Source organism: Tympanuchus pallidicinctus, unplaced genomic scaffold (genome assembly GCF_026119805.1).
Source record: "Tympanuchus pallidicinctus isolate F22 unplaced genomic scaffold, pur_lepc_1.0 scaffold7, whole genome shotgun sequence".
In the NCBI taxonomy this organism is placed as follows: domain Eukaryota; kingdom Metazoa; phylum Chordata; class Aves; order Galliformes; family Phasianidae; genus Tympanuchus; species Tympanuchus pallidicinctus.
Genome location: NW_026294791.1, coordinates 5358216 through 5376374, shown reverse-complemented (window position 1 = coordinate 5376374; position 18159 = coordinate 5358216). Strand labels below are relative to the sequence as shown.

General features: G+C 42.6%; 2 protein-coding genes across 3 annotated transcripts; one reads left to right on the top strand and one right to left on the bottom strand.

Moving 5' to 3' along the window:
* Positions 1-852: 852 nt before the first annotated feature.
* On the bottom strand, positions 853-6271 carry ECHDC2 (enoyl-CoA hydratase domain containing 2). Of its 2 annotated transcripts, none has more exons than XM_052665733.1 (10): positions 6144-6271; positions 5327-5394; positions 4664-4751; positions 4458-4544; positions 3713-3805; positions 3100-3156; positions 2537-2724; positions 2084-2134; positions 1769-1816; positions 853-1139 (listed from the first exon to the last, which is right to left on the bottom strand). In XM_052665733.1, exons 1-10 carry the CDS (start codon positions 6244-6246, stop codon positions 1062-1064), a joined length of 861 nt encoding a protein of 286 aa, XP_052521693.1. In that variant the 5' UTR covers positions 6247-6271; the 3' UTR covers positions 853-1061. The 2 variants fall into 2 exon arrangements, with proteins under 2 accessions (XP_052521693.1, XP_052521694.1); XM_052665734.1 differs by having other exon boundaries at positions 5327-5486; positions 6144-6247.
* A 57-nt stretch (positions 6272-6328) lies between these two features.
* SCP2 (sterol carrier protein 2) lies at positions 6329-17764 on the top strand. The gene is made up of 16 exons (XM_052665731.1): positions 6329-6470; positions 6824-6878; positions 7366-7437; positions 7737-7868; positions 8301-8365; positions 8699-8825; positions 9078-9141; positions 9383-9469; positions 9782-9932; positions 10423-10570; positions 11503-11610; positions 11864-12017; positions 14301-14394; positions 14936-15065; positions 16433-16512; positions 16900-17764. The coding sequence occupies exons 1-16, from the start codon at positions 6429-6431 to the stop codon at positions 16993-16995; spliced, it is 1605 nt and encodes a 534-aa protein (XP_052521691.1). The 5' UTR covers positions 6329-6428; the 3' UTR covers positions 16996-17764.
* The last annotated feature ends 395 nt before the right edge of the window (positions 17765-18159 follow it).

Here is an 18159-nt window from a genome sequence, read left to right as displayed (position 1 = left end):
TCAGCCACTTCTGACTGCCACATTCTTGCCTAGGCTTCTATTATCTCTTCAGCTTTCCAAAAGTAAACCTTTTTTTATTTCAGCTGCTAGGTACTGTAATATTAACTGAAGAGGAATTGTCACATCTATGAAACAAAGAGAATGCCTGAAGAGCTCCTGACAGTCAGAGAATCCCTGCTAAGGTACTAGTGTAGGTTCATATACTTTTGATAGACTTAAATTAGCCACAAGACAAGCTAACAGCTGCAAGTATAAACATATGTTTATGAAAATACTGTGTTGCTTTGAGGAGCTCTTCTTAAAGGCCAATCCTTTAAGATTAGTGTTGCCATCCCACAGGAAAGCATAGTTTGTGAGTCCTTGAGGAAGACAATTTCAGCCCCTCTTCTCTAAGAAGGAAGCTGGCCTCAAATGTTTGGACTTCAAATGCCTCTGTACTGTTAGGCTTCAGTTTAGAAATACTGTCTTATGCCCCTTGAGTCACAGTGAACACCAGACCCCTGTTTGTAATTCAGCATTCCTCAGGGCTGGCTGGCTGAAAGTAATCTATGAAATGATATCTGTGGTCAGGCTGTCAGTATGCTGTCTGAAGAGAGCAGCTCTGCTCCCCACGTTAGCCCACACACACATTATTCTGCAGTCACCTACTGAAGCACAGAAGAACTGAGCAGCGTGCATGAGAACAAGGTTAGAAGCTAGATCCATCAGTTCAGCCTGGAGGCAGTCCACCCTGACATAATTAATGGATAAATAAATAACTGATTAACTCTTTGTTCATCTGGTTGTACTGCCTTTGGGCTAGCTTATTTCAGATTCAGAACAAGGAAAAATGTACATTCTTTAAGACCAATGGGCTGTACAAAGTTAAATCTTTATTGGTGAATCCTTAGAGAAAAATGATCCAGTGAGTATTCAGAAATGCAGTCCAAGGCAAGAAGGAGCTACATTATAAGGAGTGCAATCATAAAAATAATCCTAAGAAATTAGCAGGTTCTCCTCAAAAACAAACAACAACAACAAAACCAAACCCATTAAGACAACAAGGGTTAAGCTAGGAAGCATTATTTGCCAATAAACTGAGGTGGTCGTTTTTCCCTGAAGGCAGCCATTCCCTCCTGACGGTCTCTTGTGGGGATATTCTGCATTAAAGAAATAAATATATATTTGGTAATGAAGGAATTACACTTAAGTAATTAACTTAGGCCAATTAATTTAGCAGTAGTGGTCTTGACCCTTTGCAGAGATTGCTTTTCTTAAAAAAATACATTTTGCAATGAGGAAAATAAAAAGACTGGGTTGTAGTGAAAATCAGAGTTTCCAAAACAAAGCCCAGCAATCAGTGAACTACCTGGGAGAAGTTTTAATTAATTAATAAGCCTTTTAATCCTGCTGAGAGGCACAGCAGTTAAATGGTTAACTGAGAAAGGTGCACACCCTCCAAATTTGTCAAATGACTACAGAAGGAATTCTAAACAGGCTAAAACTGTTAGTAAAACCCATGCTGTAGTTAATGTACTGTAATTGTATGTTCCTAGTTTCAACTTCAGGCAGAAGGATATTGATTTAAGGAAGGACTATTCAAGACAATAGTTGACAGTCTGAAATAAAGATCTGGAACTGTGCTTGGTTTATGTTGTCAAAGCTTAGGATTTAGCTGCTAGTTTTCCCTCTTGGAGAAGAAAATACAAGAGGACATTGGGAGTATCTGGCTTTAGAAAACATGCAGTAGTTGTGGTTCCTTTTAAAAAGCATTCTAAAGGGAACTTACCTGTGCGTAACACATCCCCTCAATCGCCATCCCTGATGCAATATCAACCTGCAGACAAGAGGGAAGGAAAGGGACACAGTAAAAATTAACTGGTAGTGACTGGCATTAGATTTCACTCCTGTATTAGAACTGCAGTGCTATCATCTGGAGAATGAAACCTTGCTGTATTAATTTTGTCTTTAAAAGCTCTAAGAGGAGTTCTAAAGGCTTTCTTCAAACAACGATCATAGTTAACTGTTCTAAGTATTTTTACTGTAGTAATTTGTAAGAGCTGCTTATCCGCCTCCTTCACTGCAGTATTTAAAAAAAGATTACCTCTATTCCTCTGTTTATTGCCAGTTTTCCCATTTTCACAGCAATTGGAGCCTTCATTTAAAAAAAAAAAAAAGCCACATCAGTTCACAATACAGAAGCAGTTATGGCATCACCCTACCTCCAACTGACCTTTCAGTCTAAAGCAGTCTGCAGTTAGTTGTTTAGCTTCTTCTAAAATACAGGTTAGTGTTACCTACAATCAATAGATTGACAGCTTACACTGTGCACGTGTAACCTGCAAGTCTGGGAAGTAAAAGTATCCTATGGGTTAAATAACTGCATGTTACATTTGTTCCCACAGCAACTGCATTCACAAAAGCAACAGAATTAAGAGACTTGAATATCAGGAGCTAAGACTTGGATATTTCATGGAAAGAGATCTCAGTTGTTTGCATTTCTGCTTCCCTTAAGAAAGAACATCCTTTACATTGACAGTACAAATAAAACACTGACCCGAGGAAGGATTTCTTTAGCCAAAGTTAATGCTCTCTGGTAAGCTGCATCTCCCTCCTCATTTTGGGGCACGGCGTGATTTACTAATCCCATTGAGGCAGCTTCTTGTCCATCTATCTGCCTCCCCGTGAAAATGAGTTCCTTTGCAAGACCTACTCCAATACATCTGGGCAGGCGCTGGGTTCCACCTTAGGACGAGCAAAAACACCATTTTTCATTTCTGAGAAATGCCTCAAAAAGCAACAGCACTTTGTTTTTTATGCAAGAGGGAAGTCTGAAAAACAAAGGGCTAACAACTGCTGGCGGAATGTGCCAACAGATATTCAACAAATATCTAAAAGTCTTCAGTATTCTTGAGTATTTTAATAAGTGAGAAAAAGAGTGGAGGGACCATTGATTAACAGTAAGACAGGACCTGGAGCAGAACTCTAGATTCAGATACTAGAAGATGTTACTTAAATTGCATTCCAAACCAAATAAGGAGCACATCTCAAGTGCTCTAATGGCAGAATATTTATGGAACCGTAGAGAAAGTAAGAGGCTGAAGATGCAATGAAGGTTACCTGCTCCTGGGAGAAGCCCTCTTGTGGTCTCTATAAGACCCATTTTAGCTGATGAAGCTATTAAAAAAAAAAAAAAAAAAAAAAGATTTTATTTTTCTTATGCACACACTGTCCTTATGAGCTGTACTGTGTTTTTCCAGGTAGCTGGAAAGTCTGATCACTACAGTGCTTAATGTCCATCTCAAGCTAGATGAACAATGTATATAACTGCCACTTTAGAGGCAAGTAGCAACACTATACAGACAAATGAACTTCGGGCCCACAGGAGATAAAATATATCGGATGAAAAACTGAAATAGCAAAAGCCTTACTTCTTCCCCAAGCTGATTTAAGTCGTGAATGTTGGATCTAGCCAGAGTGCTGTCTCAATACTGCCTAAGAACTACTGAATCCCCTGTCAACAGTTTTCTGAAGGAATCCTAATCTTGTCTAAAAATATGCAAGAAAATTAATTCCCCAGAATTAACTAAATGTTTCAACTTCTGGACAAATGCCCACTTACTTCTTGAGCTGTGTAAGTTCTCTTATCCACCTACTAGGTTCCTGTAACAGCCAGCTATCACAAGGGTAAGCTTCCTTTAAAATGCAGTCTCCTATGAAGCAGCACACAGACCTGCAACTCGAAGGTCACAAGCCAGCGCCAGTTCTAGTCCACCGCCCAGTGCGTAGCCATCTATTGCAGCAATGGTGGGCACAGGCAGGGCAGCTAGAGAAGACAACACAGGTTATAACGTTTTCTTCCCAAAACTATGTTGCATTCGCTTCTGGAATTTAAAAGCCTAAATTTAAAGTGTTTAGCAGTTCTCTATTCTGGCTGTTCTGCTGTTCTCACTGGTATTTCAGTCAGATTTAACTTTGGTATTTCTCTAGTGAGAATAGAACAGTTCTTAAACGGAAAGATATTGGTCCAAAAAAAGAGCAGTGGGCAGCAGCAGGTATAAATACCCTCACACTATCAAAGACATTCAGAAGTCCAAGTCCCTCCTTAGGTCACCATCATATGAGTGCTTTTGAGCACATATTAAAATTGGGACAACTAACATCACTTACTTTGTCTAGCATTGTTTCTCAAGGGTTACATGGAATTCTATACAGAATGCTTCATTATTAGCAGATACTGATATTTATATCTGTCCACTGCTCTTCATCTTAGAGAATTCAGTAGTGAAATGTATCTTGTTTGTCAAGATACATGACATGCAGCAGCAGCAACATAGTTGGTATTCTGATCAGATCTCTGTATCAGATATAAGCTGGAGCCATGCAGAGAACCTCTCCTAAATGGCATCCTGCTGGGGGTGGCACCCTACCCCTCCCATAGAATTTCTGTCAGTCTTCCAGCTCAGATAGTCACAAACCAATTTCATCCATGAGATTTCTCAGCCTTTTAACAAAGTGCCCAACTTCTGCATCATCCATTTTCTCACGCTCCTTTAAGTCTGCACCTAAATCAGAAGAAAGAAAAAGGTGAGAATTTTTTGTTTGTTTGTTTTTTACAATCTGAGCAGCACACAGCCTTAGGAGCCATGGATTTTTAATCACAGTTTGCAGATCCATTACCTACCAGCACAAAACACACCCTTCACTTTACTCTTGAACACTACCACACGAACTTTCTCATCAAAGCGGAGCTGTTCCAGAGCGCTGAAAAGCTGTGAGGGAGAGGTAAAAACGAGAAAAGCTTTAAGTAGATGGATGTATATACTGAAATCATAGCAAGCTTCTAATCTATGCTTTTTTTTTTTTTAATTATTTTTAATTTCTCTGCTAGTGCCAGGAGTTTCCCAGAAATCACATCCACAATCCCTTTGTGACAGCCTCAGGATGTTTCCCATCTCCTTCTCATCTCCATTCAAAGATAGATCATTGCTGTCCCTTACACTCTCCTGCCTGTCCTGGTACAAGCCAAGCTCTTCTGTAAACTGTTACCAGACATTATCAAAGCTCTGCTGAGGCCTGACAGTGAGCACATCTTTGCTGTGATTACTCCAGTGAAGACATTAACTCACATCTCAGTTAGCTGACCTAACTCCACTGCTGGGCTGCTCCCCACCTGGAGTTACTGTGATTCAGACCCACATCCTTTCCCTCAGGATAACCTGCCTTGCCCCAAACGCAGCCTATGCCAACCTTCAAATCTTGGCTTCATGTTTCCCACAGCTATTCTCATCACATTGATTAATTGATTGTGATTCCAAGCATGTTTACAGGCCAGGCCCATACTCACTTCATCTACAAATACTTTTCCCAAAGAATTTCTTGCATGGGGTCGGTTCATTAGGATTTCAGCAATACCTTAGGAGACAAGTTCAGTTATATTTCATTTAATCCTCTGTCGCATTAAATCAAATGGGAACAATATCTGCATATGCTGCATCTTCTCTTTCCTGAAAATGTATACAAAGTATATTCTAAAACAACTGATGAATGTAAAAAGTGGCAGTACCACGAAATATGGGAAAGTTGGTGCCTGTGAAATCCTGTATTCAAGGTGACTGTGAAATTCAGTAATGCTACAAGTAATATAAATAAGCAGATCTTAAAAAGAAAATCACCTCCAAGGATATCTTGCAGAAGCACTGCAGTAATAGAAAAAAAGTCTATATTACATTTCTGTTTCAAGCGCTACTTAATTCAGGTTTTATTTTATAGTCAGATTTAACTCCATCTCTTAACGTGAAAATAAACATCTTGTGGGAACTGCAGTTTGCACGAAAGTGACAGACTCTGCGTTCGTGCTCCAGTCAGCTCGCTGGGGAGAGGACTGCGCTCAGAGTTCCTAAGTCTGAGCTGAACAGCAGCTCTGCGATCTGTAAATCATCGGCTGCCGCTTTGGGCACGAAGAGCGCCCGCAGCCGCTTCCCTCTCCCCTCCTATGCGGCGCGGAGGCGCTCAGCGGTGCCTTCCCAGGGCGGGGCGAGGCACGGGCCCGCAACGCGTGACTTCCGAGCACGCTGGGGACACCGGCCCGGCCCCGCGGAGCGCTCGTGCCCCGCGCCGAGCTCCGGGGTTGCCGCAGCGGAGCGGGGCCGGGCCGGACTCACCGCCGCTCTCCCCGCCGACTCGCACCTCCGCGCCGCGCCGCGGGACGGCCGTATGGATACCGCCGCAGCCCCAGCGGAGCGCCGCCCGCCCCAGCCGCATCATGGCGCCCCTCGGCCGGCTCCGCTCCTCCCCGTCCTCTGGGGGGTGGGCCCGGGCCACGGCTCCTTTAAGAAGGAGCCCCGCCCCCTCCGAGCGAGGCCGCGCCCAGCCGGCGCTAAGCCCCGCCCCTCCGCTCTGCTGTCTCTCGCTGCGTCTGCGAGGAGCGGAGTGGTTCTGCAGCCATCATGGGGCGACGCGTGTTCGTGGTGGGCGTCGGTATGACCAAGGTACCCGTGCGACCCCGCGGCGGGGGAGAAGGGGGAGAAACAGAAGGAGAAAGCGCGTGAACTACGAACGCCCGACGGCGCGTAGCGCTGTCAGTGCCGGCGCTGCCCGCTCCTTCGTTCTTTGGCCGTGTGGGGCGGCCTGGCGGCGGCTCCCAAACCTACGCGGACTTTGGCCGAGTGTTTTTGGGTCGGTGAAATGGTTTACGTTAGTAAACTGGATTGCCTACAAACGTGTTCCGTGGTAGCTCTTGAGTCGTAGGATCACAGTACGTCTCCGGGTGGGTCGTCGAGGCCGGTACTCCCATTTGAGTGAAGGATCTCAGTGATTTGTTCTGTTGCTTTTTTCTTGTCAGTTTGCAAAGCCTGGTGAGAACAGTGTTGATTATCCCGACCTGGCCAAAGAGGCTGGTAAGTCAGCAGTAGAAAAGCATTTAGCTTGACCACCAATTCTATTTTAAGCCAGATGCAAAGCGCAAATCTAAAACTGATAAGAAAGACCACTTGAAAGTGAATCCCAACTGCCCTGCAGCCTTACGGGACTGAAGTCAAAAGGATGCCTTGACATTGAATCAGACATCCTTTCCTATCTGTGCATGCTACTCGTGCTTCCCTGGGAGCAGCCGCAGCCTTTGTGTGTGAACACGGGACTGATCTGTTGGTGTTTGCTGGGAAAGGAGCTTGCTGAGAACTAAGCACAGCACAGGCTTGTCCTAATGAGAGTTCAGATGCAGAACTTTTGGACCATTCGCGTCCTGTAATGGAGAACTTTCACTGCTCTGCTTGTTGTGCAGACGCACGAATCACAACGCTAAGCCAAGCCTGCTTGTTATGATTGTGAGAGCTGCTTTTTGTAAGAACTTTTTTCTTTTTCTCCCCAACTTTTAAAATTCTGTAGGCCAGAAGGCTTTAGCTGACGCTGGCATTCCGTATTCAGCAGTGGAGCAGGCCTGTGTGGGTTATGTTTATGGTGAGTATCATCTTGTGCTTGGGACGTGTGCGTGGCGTGTGTGATCTGTGACACTCACAAATGGGGTAAAGTTTATCCACGTCTGTGTGGAGAAGTGAAGGGGGATCCCATCAATTTCCCATCTGTTTCACATAATAAAAAACTCCTGGTTTTTAAAGTCCGATGATTTGTATCTTTCCGAGGTTTTTCTGTTGTGTGTGGCTGAGAGATAGACGAGATGACAGCTCAGACTCTCAGGCTTGAAGAGTGGCACTGTGTTAATGTTACGTCCTGTGTTAATGTTCTGTCTTTGCATAAAGGCGACTCAACCTGTGGACAGCGGGCCATCTATCACGGTTTGGGTTTAACTGGCATTCCTATCATTAATGTTAACAACAACTGTGCTACGGGATCTACTGCTTTGTTCATGGCCAGACAGCTGGTAGAGGGAGGTGAGTTTTGCTCTGCAGCTGAGTAACTCAGGCTTTATTTCTACAAATACAACTTCCTTGTTCTGTTTCTTAAGTTCCTTTGTGGATTCTGCTACTTTCTTGCACCTGATTGCTTATGTTTCTGTAACAACAGCTACAGGAAGGTTCCCTACGATTATTCTAGTATTCCTGGCAGAGATACAAGTGCTTGGTCAGATAAGGTACTTGTTCTCAAACTGCGGAGGACTGTTCTAAAATAACCCTAAGTGCTCTGGTGATTTGTTTAGTCTTCAGTAGTAATGTTTTTGTAACAGAACCATCCCCGCCCCACTTTTAAAAATTGAGAAGGGAGGAAGAACGGTAATGGATATTTATTGTAATGAGAAAGTTGATTGTACATATTGTCATTTATAGCTATGTTGTGTTCTGAATAGCCAAAACTTTCATTTTAAGGTTTGGCAGACTGTGTTCTGGCACTTGGCTTTGAGAGAATGGCAAAAGGATCCCTTGCTTCAGGTGTAAGTGTCTGAACGTCTCATGTATCTCACTGTATTCGTGGATAGAAAACACCTCCTCACTCCCTGAGACATGCTCATGAATGTGAGCTGGTGTGACATGCTGCTGTAGATAGTTACAAAATAAGCCTTTTTTTTTTTTTACTCACAGAAATTTGTAACGAGTTTCATGATTCTGATTGCAGCTACGAAGTGCAGGTTTAGTATGGAGTGTTTTAGAATTAATTTGAAGCAAACGTGGTGCTTTTAATAACTTGGCAAAAATACATTTAAGGCAGGGTTAATTGCGAATAATGAAACGATGATTTGCTTTATAGCTATTTCTCTTCTTTTTAGTTTTCGGACAGAACAAATCCAATGGACAAACATTTAGAAATAATGATAAATAAATACGGCTTAGCAAGTGCTCCAGTAACACCGCAGATGTTTGCAAATGCTGGCAAAGAACATATGGAGAAATATGGTATTGTTAAAGACATTTATTTTCTCTATTTTCACATTAGGGAGCATTGAATATTCAAGTAGAGTCATCTGTTACCTAGAACTCAACCATCTTTCTTAGAATTATGTTGAATTAAAAGAAAGCTTTGATGCAGTCTTTTGTGAAGTTGTTTGTGAAGTTCAAATTTGTAGACACTAATACAGTATTTAAAAAGTTAGTTAGAAGGCTGTGTTTAAGGCAAGTATTCCAACACGGCTTACTTTCTCCTGCCAGGGACAAATCCAGAGTACTTTGCAAAAATTGCATGGAAAAATCACAGCCATTCAACCAACAACCCGTGAGTAAAGCACTCCAACTCCATAGCGAGCATACGCTGCCTGTACGCAATTCCTGCAGAACAGATGCAATGTTTAGAAATGCTTACAATGTGTTGTCTGCTATAGCTGCTATACATTCTGAATCCACTGTGTTCTACTCAGTAAAACAGCTATATAGTTAGTTGAATGATAGTGAGTTATTAGTAATGTATACTTCTAAGGACTGCACTAAAACTCAGATGGCATCTTTGTTTTCCACAGGTATTCCCAGTTCCAGAAGGAATACACCTTAGATGAAGTTCTGCAGTCTCGCAAAATTTTTGATTTCTTGACTGTCTTACAGTGTTGGTAAGGAGAGAACTTTGCATTGGGAAAGAAATCTTGTTCAGACAGATTTGGTAGTTCATCTATTGAAGTAAAGCTTGCTTACTGTTCAGTTAAAAGTTACAGTTCATCTTAAGTATTTTCTAATTTCTTAGATGTCATCCTATTCAAAGTTTGTATGTATGTTACTGCAGTGGGCAGTAATAAAAAAAACTGGAGGTCTTCAGCAAACACTTGTCGAATTTGTAGTTACAATTGCATCAGTCAAAATGCATTTTTTCCTTTGTTTTCAACATTAATAATTCAGAATGGTGACATTATTTTTCTTTCCATTAGTCCGACATCAAATGGCGCTGCAGCTGCAGTTTTGGCTAGTGAGGACTTTGTGAAAAGATACAAGTTACAGCCTCAAGCTGTGGAAATTCTGGCCCAGGTGATGGCTACTGATTTCCCAAGCACATTTGAAGAGAACAGTTGTATGAAGATGGTAGGTTTGTGGTCCTACAGTCCATAATAATTGGGATTTTTTTTTAATACCTGCAAGTCCTAACGATACCACAGAACATCGATCAGCAAGCAAACTGTGATTTGGGCAGGTGAAGTGGGCAAAGAGCATAGTTATGAAATAACACTGAGAAATAAATAAACATTAAAAATCTGTGTAATTATTTAAGGGCTACTTAATAGAAATGTGAACTGGAAGAAATGTAGTTTCTCATGCAAAGCTATTTGTTGAATTTCTCTGTTTATAAGATGAATAAAACTTAAATCCATTTTCCTTATGTTAATATAATTCTGGAGCTGGAATAACCTGTTGTTTGGTCATGAGGGGCTATGGTAGGAGATGCACTAAAGTGAATGAAAATGCCACCTCCATCAGCTTATCTTCACTCGCAGGATGAACAGCAGCACATTAAAATTAAGAGAAGGAATGAAATGGATGGCTGTTTCTTTAATGATATTTTAATTTCTTGCAGGTTGGTTATGATATGACTAAAAAAGCTGCAGAAAAATGTTTCAAAAAGGCAGGCCTAAAACCTACGGATGTCGATGTGATTGAACTTCATGACTGTTTCTCAGTTAATGAGTTCATTACCTATGAAGCTCTTGGACTCTGCCCAGAAGGTAATAGCATCAGTGAAGCTCTTTGTTTTACTAAAATGGAAAGTGTTAACAAATATTTTTTTTGTCTCTTCATATAATTAATTAGAGTTGTGTACTGGACAGATATTATAGATTTGAACACCATATTAGCTAACCTGGAGGAAAAGGCAAGCTGCCTGTATAGTAACATAAAGAAGATGTGCAAACTGTGGGAAGTATTTAACAGATTGGTGTATTGCTGTGATTTCTACAGAAGGCAAATTGGTGTGTTGGACAACTGTATGAAATCACACAGCAAGTTTGTACAGGAGTGGCTCTTCAAGCAGGAGGAGGCAATGAAGGGCTCTGGGATTGCAGTATCTGATGCAGTCTTTCTCTAATTTTGTTATGTGACTTTGAGAAAACATTGAACTTTTGTCAGTGGATGGTAGTGTCACTAGGTTGTCACTTATTTTACTAAGTGAGCATTCTCAATGAGACAACTTCATAGGCCTTCAGGAAACATTGTTATGCAGCCCCCCAGCATTGATGACAATTCTGCAAGTAATTCCTTTCAGAGATAACAAAGCAAAGATGTTTTCACAGTGGTCACTAACTACAACTAACCTTTCTTTTACAAAAGAAAACCTATAAATTTCACGGTAGCTTCCTTAGTATAATAACTAATCACTGCGTGGTGTTGGGCATATCTCCACACTGTATCCTGAGCGCTAATTAAAACAAGCCTTTGTGCCAGGCACCCACACCTGGCTCCTCTCCCGCGTTCCCTCTCTCCAGTCATGTCAGCCGAGTCTCAGTTCAGTCTGCCCTTGTGAAGTCTGTGCTGGTGTATTTCTAAGGCTTAAACGGACAGAAAGCATTTGCAGCATCTTCGATTTGTGATGCTAGACCTGAAAAATGATGTTTTAAAAAAACACTGAGCATTTCTCTTTTTCTAACTATTGTTCCATCAGGAAAAGCGTGTGACCTGATTGACAGAGGAGACAACACTTACGGAGGAAAATGGGTCATTAATCCTAGTGGTGGCTTGATTTCCAAGGGACATCCCCTCGGTGCTACAGGTAATAAAACACATCGCATGCAGTCACACCTTCAGGCGCGGAGCTGTTTTGGGGCAGGCGGGTGCTTCCCACTGCCGTTTGCACGGGCAAAAGCGGGACTCGCTTCAATAACTTTTATTCGTTGTCGTGCTTTAAAGCTGAGCTTTTGGAGAGATTTACCACAGCCTCGTGTGAGCTTCCCGCCCGGCGCCGCCCCCCTCCTTCCCGCCGCCCCTCCTTCCCGCCCACACGCGCTCTGTGCTCGATGTTTCAGGCCTGGCGCAGTGCGCCGAACTCTGCTGGCAGCTGCGCGGCCTGGCCGGGAAGCGGCAGGTAGGCGGCGCGCGGCGGGCTCTGCAGCACAACCTGGGCCTCGGCGGGGCTGTGGTCGTGACGCTGTACGCCATGGGCTTCCCTGGAGCCGCCAGGTGAGCGCCGGGCCTGAAGGGGGCAGAGCCCCGAATGGGGTGGTGTGTGCGGCGCGGGAAGCGGCTCCGAGCGGCGGGGCTGCGCCGTGTGTGTGCGCGGGGCCGGGTGTCCGTGACGATCTGCTGCCGGCACCGCGACCTGCCTTTCCGTGGGGGAAAGGCACGAGTTGTAGCCGGGGTTTGCTGCTCAGAGCCCGACTGGGCGCAGCTGGCAGTCTGAGGGTGATGCTTTCTGAGGGCGATGCTGTAGGCCGTGCCCTGCTTTTCTGTCGCTTTGAGCCTTGTCTGTAAAACTCCGTGTGAGCACGGGGAGCTGTGGGGGCAGCGCGCTGTCTGTGGGTACAAGGTGCACCTCCAGGGCAGCGCCTTCCTGTCAGCTGTGGGAGACTTTGCAGATGAAGGTTCTCCCAAAGAAATGCCTTTATTTCCTATAGGCGATATTTCCTATATTCACTTTCATTGGCATGGAGAATTGCCTTCATTATTTCACAGGTGCATCCCGAGGCAGAGACTCACAGAGCGGTCGAGTTGGCACCTCAGTGCCTTCCCAGCACAGCTCTGCTGCCCCAGCCGTGGCTGTGGGCACCTCCAGGGGCAGAACACCACAGCCCTGGTAGCGCTGGGGCCTCATAGCCCCTGCAGTCCATGTTTCACCTGCACTGATGTTGTTTGCTGATCCCTTGCTCTCTGAAAGGCTTTGGCACAGGGAGTTCCATCAACGTGTGAGAGACTTTGGAATACAGCGCAGCTGATGTGTTGAGGCAGCAGTTACGTAACTGAGCAGTGCTGTGCGTTGTGTAAGTGAGGGAAAGGCAGCAGCATTGCACAGCTATGAGATCTGCACAGACCCACTCATTAGATTCAGATCCTGCCCGTAACCTGTGGGTTTGGTAAGAGTTGCCAAGAATTTAAGATGTAAATGATAGAAGAACTTGATTTGTTTTGGATTAGTTCTTAAAACAATGCTGCTTTTTTTTTTTCTTCTTGTAGATACCTTGCAGCTTTACATCCTGCAGGTACATCCTTCATTTATTAGCAGCTATGTGTTGTCTTCAAATGACACAGTCCCTACAATTGCTCCCCTAGCAAACATCTGCTGGAGTGCTTTGCTCATAGCACCACGCAGATAATTTCTGGCAGCACTTCTTCAAGTGATTCTGGCATTTCAGCAGTGTCATACCTGACCACAGCTTTGAACTCTGCTTCGAAGAGAGAAGATGATGATAATTACAAACTGCATGAATTGCTGTTTCTTTGGATATTTCTCTACCCAGTTAATCTCCAGGTGCTCCTGCACAAATGAGGAATTAGTTGTCATGCTCCTGTCAGGGTGTGCAGAGTAGAGGTGTGGGCTGATGGCCCTGCGGGATCAGGAGCAATGCTCAGTACCTCCTGAAACAGCAAACAGGTGCATGTGAATTGTGAGGGAAAAGGGGAAGCAGCACTGATGGTCTTTGAATGACTGCTGTCTTGTATGAGCTGGGGCAGGACATTTAGCATTGGATTTGATGATGGTTTGTTGAGAAGGTACACAAAATACAGGAATGCTCTCAGTGGGAAAGTGGGAAGTAAATCAGAGCCCAGTGACCCTTAGGGCTGAAGCTTTTCTTGGCAGTTGCAGAATCCCCCAAAATAGATACTGTAGTCAGTTAATTTTTTAAATATAAAAATAAAAGTTGTAACCAACTGACTGGGTACTTAATGTATCAACCTATTTCATAGAAGGTATTTGAAATGATAAAGATGATTGAGTCTCACTCTTCTGGGGAAAGACAAGACTTCTGGCTGTGATGGGGCAGTGAATCTTTGAAGCTTCCACTGTAAATTGAGCTAGAAATAATGTTGACTATAAAATGTTCTTAAGCAAGGTGGCAGAACTTAGGATTGTTTCTGGGAGTTCAATAACTGAGCTTCTGGACCCATTCTGTAAAGGAGTTTATTTGATGACAACAAAAAAAAGCAAAAGTAGTCCATGTAGTCCTTGAGGCGGTGTTTGTGCTGTTTCTCTCTTTGCACACAGTGTGGCGATAGAGTTGGCTGGTTGATCTGGGTGCTTTACTTTCCTTGCCACAAGTCCTGCCTGCACATCTGAAGCAGCTGTGTGCTGGAGGTGGCTGTGACACTGCTGCCTCACCCTCAGGAAGTCAGTTCTGCTTGGATTTAGTGGGGTTGCCCTGTGTTGTTTCAGTGTGGCTCTTCTCAGTGGTGTTGGCCTGTTTGCAGTAATTTGAAGATGTTCAAAATGTGATTAAATGTGTTTTTTTTTTCTTTTTTTCCCTCCAGTGATGGCCGAGTTACGGCTGTGCCTCTCAGCGCAGCTGTTGATGGATTTAAGTCAGACTTGGTCTTCAAAGAGATAGAAAAGAAGCTCCAAGAGGTATTCTGGGACTACTTTTACCTGTAGCCTTTTTAATTTATGACAGGACATGTGCAAAACCTGGAGGAAATACAGTACCATAAATCACCTTTTCAGTGCTGCTTGTTGAAACAGTTCCCTGTCAGATGTCTTTCAGTTCTGTACCGTAAAGCATTTTGTTCAGACAGCCCTTATCTGTTCAAGAGTATTTGAGTAGAGACACATTTAAGCCATATACAAGGAACTCACACTAACGTGTTTGTTATCTATTGCTTTGTAGGCATGAGTAAAAGAAGAAATCACACTTTGGTAGACAGCAAGATAAGACCTTTGGGGCAATTGTCTTTTTTTGTTTTGCTGGATAGATGTTAATAGAGAAAGATGGCCATGGGTGTGCTTTTCTCAGTGGTTGTTTAAGTAAAGGCTAGTAGAAGGAAAGCAATAGTTCTGTAGGTAATAGAAGTTGTTAGTAGAAAGAGTGAAGTTTTTTTTAAAGCACTTGAACTGTTTTAATATTCTTCTGAAGAAGATGACTAATGTGCATATTATGTGTCCATTACAGGAAGGAGAGCAGTTTGTCAAGAAAATTGGTGGTGTTTTTGCCTTCAAAATCAAAGATGGTCCTGGTGGGAAGGAGGCGACTTGGATAGTAGACGTGAAGAATGGTAAAGGCTCAGTAGCAGTTAATGCAGGTCAGTGTTGTTTTTGTCATGTCATTGCAGAAGATGAATAAGGTGATTATAAACTTCTGTTCTGCTGAAGAGTTAGTGATGTTGAACAAAACTGGAGTTAGTGTTACTTTACTTATAAACTATTCTTAATACTGACACTTCTATTCCATGGTGTTTAGGACCAAGATTTCTCCTCCTGTGAATTCTGTGTGTGTAGGTGCATGTTTTGTTAGAGGTACCTGTCAGCTGTGTCACTCAACTCCCACAGGGACCAGGAGGGAAGTAAACAGAACTCTTGTTCTGTGGGTTTGTGTGTGTGGCTTTTTATTTGTTAGTTTTGTTCTGTTTTGTCAGGTGCTTTGTGGGAGACACCAGTAGGTGGTAGACTGGTCTATCTCGTCTAGTTCCTTCTCTGCAGCTACTTAAGCAATAAAACTTATCTGATTTCAATGCTGTACTAGCTGATGTAAACTTTAGGTCCATTTTAAAAACAACTACATGGACATAAATAAATAAGACTTGAGGACTGGGTGGTGGTGGTGGGTTTTCAATAAAAGTATTGGAGGTGAAGGATTTGTACCTTTGCCATGGAAGTGTCTTGTCTAATACCTGCATCCTTTTAATGTAAAGGTCAGGCCAAAGATAACATTATGTTCTCAAAATTTTGTCTGTCCGTGATCCTGTGTTATAAAGCTTTTAATTAAAAACGTGAGAAGAGATTGATTTGGAATTCATTTATCTAGGATATTATGGAGAGAAAAGCACTTTTCTGTTGCGTGGGCAAGATTTTATCTAAGACTTAGGTTTAGTAATACAGTGACTGGAAGAAAAGGTGTGTGAAGGTTTTAGCCCTTTACTATATGCATTAATACTTAAATCTGGATGTTTAACAATATCTAGTCATTTCTTGTAAGAAGATGCAAAAACCTTCTTTATTTCAATTAATCCAGATGAGAGTTTTTGGAATGCTGTTGTTCCCACTTGAGTAGAAGGTAGTGAAACTCAATGTATCTTTGGAAAGCATCAGGGAAAGCACCTTCATTTTGTGTTGATTATACTACCAGCTTGGTGAAACTCAGGATGATTGTGAACATTGTAATTAATATTCTATGTGATTACAAGTAGATCTTGTTTTAACGGATGGGTTTGCTTGGCACTTTTCAGAAAGCTTCATCTTCCTTCAGCATTGAGGTGGTCTGTGCTACAATACAGCTCAGATGCATGTTGGCTCTTAAGTGATCTCTTATTGATGTTTTTTAATGGCCTTTATTTCAGAGTGCTTCAGGTACCATTGTGCTGATCTGGAGTGCCGGCAGATTCTTTGGGGATTTGCAGCTTGTGTTCCTGTTCTGTCTGTTTGAATCTTCATAGTCATCTCTGTTTTACAGATAAGAAAGCAGACTGTACAATTACAATGGCTGACACTGATTTGTTAGCTCTGATGACTGGCAAAATGAATCCTCAGACAGTAAGTGTAACATAGATGAAAGTGTGATAATACTGATATTTTGGGAGCATATTTCAGCTTAAATTACTTGAATAAATCCCTTCCTCTTAAACTGCATGGCTGGGAGGGCTTTCTGATAACACAGGTAATATGCAGAACCAAGTCTATTCTCTTCAGCTATCACAAAGATAGGCAGTATACTGTCCCAGGCTTCTGTTCTTCCTTTCAGTGTCAGAAAATAACAATTGCTGATGAATGCCAGGAGTCTGATAGGACTGTTGGAATTACAGTATTGCAGGCCAACACCTACAGGAGTATAACAACACAGCTTTTGGGAGGAGTATGACTGGGTCATGAGTTGCATTGCTATTGCATTTCATGCCTTTTTTTTTTTCTCTCTCTCTCTAGGCCTTCTTTCAAGGCAAATTGAAGATATCTGGGAACATGGGCATGGCAATGAAACTTCAAAACCTACAACTTCAGCCAGGGAAAGCTAAACTTTGAGCTTGCTGAAGTAACAGTCGCTACTTCATACTCTTTACAGCAAATTAGAATGATGCTGGATGTTGATAACATGACACAGACAGGGCTTATTTGGACCTCTCATCTAAAATCAGTGATTAGAGACCTTAACGCTTAATAAATTCCATCAGTTTGTAGATGGCAAAGATTTTTAGGCTAAGCTTGAGGCAATAACTCTTGCAAATGCTTTGTGGTTTGTATTATGAGAACAGATTTTTCTTTTAATCCAAGAAAAAATTAATAAAACTCAGAGTTGATGGAAGCTGCGTAGTGTTGTTCAGGTTGGGAAGAGAGTGAGCAAGGTTAGAAATAGTTTGATTTATCACTTAAATTTGCATTTGTAAAAGACTGTAATAGGAGATCATATGAATGCTTTCATACTTCTAACAAATCTGCTGCTGCTTAAATTAAAATGGTCTTATAAAGGGGGATCTCTAACAATGTTTTTAAAATAGCCTTCAGGAATTTGCTATAAAATACTTTTCTTATAACTACTTTGGAGTTAAAGCTATCCACAGGTAGCTAGAGATTGCTTTGAGATTTACAGAATTTGGTCATACTTAATCTTGAACAAAGGTAAGGTTTGTCAGGAGAGCAGAGAGGGAATAAAATCAATGTTTACCTGTTTTCTCCTGAGAAAATCTGGTGTTGGTCATTATGAATTTCTCACCTGTAAAAGCTTTAACTTCTGTTTTGGGAACATGTATTCTGGTTGGAAGTTTAATAGAAAATTAAATATAATTTTCCTGTTCTTCTGTGCATCTCTTCCTTGGATTTGTAAACAGATTTCATATTCGTGCACTAAATTGAGTATTTTATACAGATTGTCACTTAGGGCTTCCATGCCCATCCTTTTTTTTTTCCTTTTCTTCCTCAGCTTCTGCCCATAGATGCTTGCTCAACTCTGCCTCAGTCCGTTACTCACACTTGCAGTATGTGGGTCAGGACTGAGGAACTTTCACATCTTTCATCATAGAGATGTCACCGCCATCCCCCCACTGAGGCCCAGGTTGTGCTGCAGCACCAGCTGTGCCCCACTGGCTCCTCGTGGCTGGAACATGCTGTGGGCATGGTGCTCAGGCTGCCCTCTTGGTGTGTGCCTACAGCCACGTTCCTGGGCTGTTGGTGTGGCTGTCCCTGGAGACA